Below are 5204 nucleotides of genomic sequence, written 5' to 3'. Positions count from 1 at the left end.
CCGCGGTCGACTACATGGGAGTCCAGCAACATAGCCATTACACTAACTGCTGGTCCCAATAATTCTTAAAAATGATTTAGAGGCTGGGAACCAGCATTTAGCGTAATGGCTATGTCGCTGGACTCCTACGTAGTCGACCGCGGTTCGCGTCCAGGACCCGGTGGCTTAAAACTCACGCCGGGCGCGTGTGCGTGCGTGCCCAAGATCCCGAGAGGAGAATGGAGGAGAAGGGATTGCGGCGTGACCATCCCCCCTGGGGGGTGATTTCTCACTTTCTGTCTCTATGTCCCTCTCTGTCTGTCTGGCGAGCGCACGCGCCCTACAGTGAAAAATCTCTCAAAAAAAAAAAAAAATTTAGAGGCTGACAGATGGCATGATTTTAAGGTGCTAGACTCCTACATGGCTGACTGTGGTTCAAATCCCAGACCTAGAGGCTTGCTTTCTCTCTCTCTCCCTTTCTCTCTCTCTCTCTGGTCAAATTAAATAGCAGTAATAATAGGGACCAGTAGGTGATGTGGTGGTTAAGGGTGCTGGACTCCCACAGGGCTGATCACCATTTGAGTCCCAGACCTGGTGACTTGCTTTCTCACTTTGTCTTGCTCTCTTTCACTCTGTCCTTTCTCTGGTCAAATTAAAGTAATAAATAAACAAATAAAGTTAAATAAAGCAGTTATTTTTTTTAAAAAAAGTAATAATAATGATAAATAAAAATAAAATAATTCCTTTTTTCTATTTTAGAGAGATTTTTGCTATAGGGCATGTACACTCACCAGAGAGACTGAGAGACAGAAAGTGAGAAATCACCCCCCCCCCAGGAGGATGGCCACACCGCAATCCCTTCTCCTCCACTCTCCTCTCTGGATTTTGGGCACACACGCACAATCACCCGACATTCGTTTTAAGCCACCAGGTCTAGGACTCAAACTTTGGTCGACTACATGGGAGTCCAGCAACATAACCATTACACCATCTGCCGGTCCCAATAATGCTTTAAAACCATTTTTTAAAAAATAAGATCTGATAAATACCGATATTTGACTAGGGACAAAACAGGTTCCAAGAGGGTAAGTCAGATCCCCTGACTCCTACCCCGGTGCTCATCTCATTCCCAATGTGGCCTCAGAGGGTCCATCTCCCAGACTAGACTGTGTACCCCAGGGCCTGAGTGAGACCAATCCTGGATGGACCCTCTCTCTCGGGGTCCCAAGGACCACCCAGGATTTCTCACTTGTGCAGGGGTCTTAGTGGCCACCTGGGATCTCCCCTAAGTACATGCTTGTGTGTAGAAACTACCTCTTGTAGAGCCCCTTTATTCTGCTCCACCTTGTGCTCTCCCAGAAGCAAAGGCTGGCTAGAGGTAAAGTTGTTTCCTTCCCTCCCACCCGGGAAACCTCTAGGTTGAAATCTCCACTCTGGGAGGCAGCAAGAGACACAGGTGAAATAGGAGGTAAGTCAATTTTGTTTTGTTTAGTTTTTGTCATAGAGCACGTGCACTCAGCAGAGAGAGACAGTAAGAGGGAAAGTGAGAAATCCCCCCCTGGGAGGGGAAGGATGGCCATGCCATAGTCCTTTCTACTCCATTCTCCTCCTGAGATTTTAGGTATGCATATATATGCATTATGATTTTCTTTCTTTTTCTTTAAAGAATTATTTTATTGAATTTTTGAAAATCTATTTATTTGTTTATTTTAATTTGACCAGAGATAGAAAGAGTGAGGGGAGAGAGTGGGAAAGTGAGAAAGCAAGCTGATAGGTGGGGGAGGGGGGACTCAAACCCTGGTCGGCCATGTGGGAGTCCAGCTTCCTTAACCACCAAGCCCCTCACCAGCCCCTGCATTGTGATTTTCAAGCTGCCAGCTGGGACTCAAACCCCAGTGGCCCACATACGAATCCAGCCTCTTAACCATTATACCACCTGCTGGACCAGTAAGTCAGTTCTTTCTCTCCTCCCTTGCCCTGCTGGAAGTCCAGTAAGTTAATCTAGGGACTTCTTTTCCTTCCCGTCTCAACATTTGGGGCCTGTGGCCTCTCTCCCGGTCGGTCCCCATGTGTCACTCTAGCTGGGCCCTTATTCTCCTAGCCCTTAGCCAGGTGGAGGAGGATGACTCCTGCCAGCCAGACACCCTGGGGCTCCTGGTCTCGTGGGCCTTTGGCCAAGGGGCTCTGGCGTGGGGCCAGTGCCTTTCTTACTGCCCTGCTCCCTCCCCACAGGCCCTAATCCATCTCACCCAGCAGGAAGCCCCTAAGCTGCCTTTTCAGAGGCCTTCCCCAGCCGCTGTGGGCTCTGTGCCTTTCTGTACCACCCTTGGCAGGAGCTGTGTTATACAAGCTGGAGAGAGCGGCCCCCACGAAGAGGTCATCATGCCTGAGGAGGCGTCCAGCAGCTGCAGCCTCTCCTCTCTGGTCTCCTCCCCAGGGCTCCCCCTCCACACCACCTGGGTATCCCTGGGTACTAACAGCCCTGGCCAACTCACATCCCAACCCCAGACTGGATCCAGGTGGGGGTTATGGGTGCTATGGGACAGTGGGCAGGAAGCCAGAACTACGGCAGTGTGGCAGGCAGGAGGGGGACCCTCTGGCTCTGTGCCATTTGTCCTTTCCTTTGGTCTCTCCATCTTTCCAGCTTCCAGCCCCTGACTCCAGCTCCTCAAAGCCCATTCACTGGCTTCTGGATTCAGGTATGCAGCCCGGACTGAGGACTGGGAGCCGTGTGGCTGTGTCTTGGACAGGAAGAGAGAGAGGCTAAGGGGTCAGGGTGGTGGGGTGGTGGAAGGTTCTTTTTATCTTGGCTTTGTTTGGGTGATAACTGGTCACTCCTGGAATGGGGACCTCACAGCCTAGACCATTCTATTATAGCACAGGTTTGATTTCAGGACCCCCCCCCCAAACCTGTAGGCCCTGCAAGTGTGCTCTCACTGGTTCTGATTTTGGGTTGTGGTATAGCCTAGTCCCGACCCTGCCCTCAACCTTTTCCTGCCCTCAACCTTTTCTCTCTCCTCCCTTTCCAGGAAAAAAAAAAAAAAAAAAAAAAAATCCTGAGGCCTCTACTCCCCAGCTCCAACCCCAGCCCAGCCTCCCAGTCTCCACTCCAGGAAGCCAGCCTTCTGCAGGCTAGGAGAGGTTAGAGAAGAGTTGGGGGTGCCTCTGGGAGGTCTGTTTGTAGTTCAGATTCTTCTCATTCCAGGCTCAGCAGGCTCTCTCCAAGGGAAGGGCCTGGAAGGGGGGGGGGGAAGGAATCCTTAGGGCACCAGCTGCAGGGAAGGAAAGCTTCCTAGGGAGAAGAGGGAAGTGTGTTTCCTTCTGACAACCTCCATCCACAGGGCAGGACCTAGGACCTGTCTCTCCCAAGTCCATCCTTGGAGTCTCGCCTAGGAGCTGCCTCAACCATGGCCTCTCCTGACAAAAGGAGTTCTTCCATGCTGAGACCTGAGATCTCTTTCTTTGCTTCCTAAGAAGTCTCTTCCTTTCCTTTTGGGATGCTTGGCAATATCTGGAAGAGTTGAGGGGGAGGTGGCAAAAGAATTATATCTGTAGTGACTGGGTCAGCCCCAGCTTAAAGAGGCAGGCATGTTGATCTGTCCCGCAACTGAAGTCCCCAGTAGATGTTTTTTAAAGCTCATTTATTTGTGCATAAGAAAGAACTTGGTCTTTGAGAGAGTCTTGCTATGAGAGATAGAAAGAAATTGAATTTTTTTCCTAAGCCCCCAGTTCTGGGACTTGAACCACATAGTCGGCTATGTGGGATCCAGCTCCATTAACCACTAAACCACCGGCAGGCCTCGCTTTTTATTTTTATAAATATGAAATGCTTCATGAGTTTTCATGTCGTCCTGGTGCAGGAGCCATCAAGTCTTCCCTGTATGGCATGCCAAAGGGAGCACCCCAGGAAGTTTACTTCACCTCAGCATTAGCATATTTGTCCTTGTAACATGCCACCCTTAGGCCACAGAATTCCCCAAGAGTTACTCAGAGTCACCCAGCCACAGGGAAAGCAAGCTGAAACCCCCCAGCCCTGGAGACCTTAGAGAGCTGACACTTGTCCCCACCCCCTAGAAAACTTCCTTCCCAGCTGCTTCTACCCTATCTAGGGAGAGGACCGAAACAAACACTGAAGCCTTGTGTCCAGTGTCCACTACCTGAAGTCAGGTGTCACTGTATCAGATCCTTCCAGCCCTTTGCAAGAGAAGATTCATATCCCCATCTTTTTGTTTGTTTGTTTGCTATAGGGCAGATGTGCTCACCAGAGACAGAAAGAGATAGATAGCTAGAGAGAGAGAGAGTAGGCACACTGGTTGACAAGGTCATTAAGACCCAGTTAGATTCTTGGCCCACCCTAGAAGGCACAGTGGCATGTCTGTAGTTCCAGCTAATCAAGACGCTGAGGCAAGAGGATGGCAACGAGGGAGACTCTCAAAGAAGGAAAAAAGAGGGCCAGCAGGTGGTGTAGTGGTGAAGCCATTGGACTCCCACTGCTGTTCAAGTCCTGGACCCTGAAATTTGAAAATCATCAGGCAAATGTGCTCAAGTGTCTAAAATCCCGAGAGGAGCCTAGAGGAAAAGGGATTGAGATGAGGCCGTACCCTGGGAGGTTCTGTCTCTTTCCAGCAAGTGCATACGCCCTATGGCAAAAAAAAAAAAAAACTTTAAAAAAAGAAAAAAAAGACCAGCCATCATGCTCAACAGTAACATAATGCTCCTAGTGCTAAAGCCACCTGAGAAGGTCATGTGTCCTCATGCCAAGGTCTTCCTGGACATGGTCCTAGCTGGTTGAGGCTGAGGCTGGATCATGGCAGGAAGACCCTCTTGGGAATACTCCTCTCTGCCATGGAAGAAATGAATAATAAACTTAAAAAAAAAAAAAGTGGGGAGCTGGCCAGCAAGTGGCAAAGACATTAAGGTGGCTGGATCCCGCATGGCCAATTCCATGATGAGATCCTGGACCTGGCTCCTTGAAAATCATGTTGGGCATATGTGCATGGATGCCCAAAATCAAGAGAGGAGAATGGAGAAGGGATTGCAGCATAGCTATCCCTCCTGGGGGGGGGGTCTTCTCACTTTCTCTCTCTCTCTGTATCCCCCCACCAACAAGCGAGCAAGCACAAGTGCCATGTGGAAAGAAAAACAAAACGATTTTCTTTTACTTTCTAGGTCATTTTCTTTTCTTGGCTTTTACTAACCACCCCTCACCCCCACCCCACTCCCAT

The 5204-nt window shown here is 49.8% G+C and overlaps 1 protein-coding gene across 1 annotated transcript in view; it reads left to right on the top strand.

The window, feature by feature from the left end:
• FZD2 (frizzled class receptor 2) overlaps positions 1–5204 on the top strand; it is a 45243-nt gene that overhangs the window by 11815 nt on the left and 28224 nt on the right. The window contains 3 exon segments of the mRNA XM_006167408.2: positions 1339–1447; positions 2081–2498; positions 2624–2678. Coding sequence (XP_006167470.1) covers positions 1339–1447; positions 2081–2498; positions 2624–2678 — 582 coding nt within the window.

This window comes from Tupaia chinensis, unplaced genomic scaffold, assembly GCF_000334495.1.
Source record: "Tupaia chinensis unplaced genomic scaffold, TupChi_1.0 Scaffold144741_1, whole genome shotgun sequence".
Lineage (NCBI taxonomy): Eukaryota > Metazoa > Chordata > Mammalia > Scandentia > Tupaiidae > Tupaia > Tupaia belangeri.
This window is presented reverse-complemented; position numbering and strand designations above follow the sequence as displayed.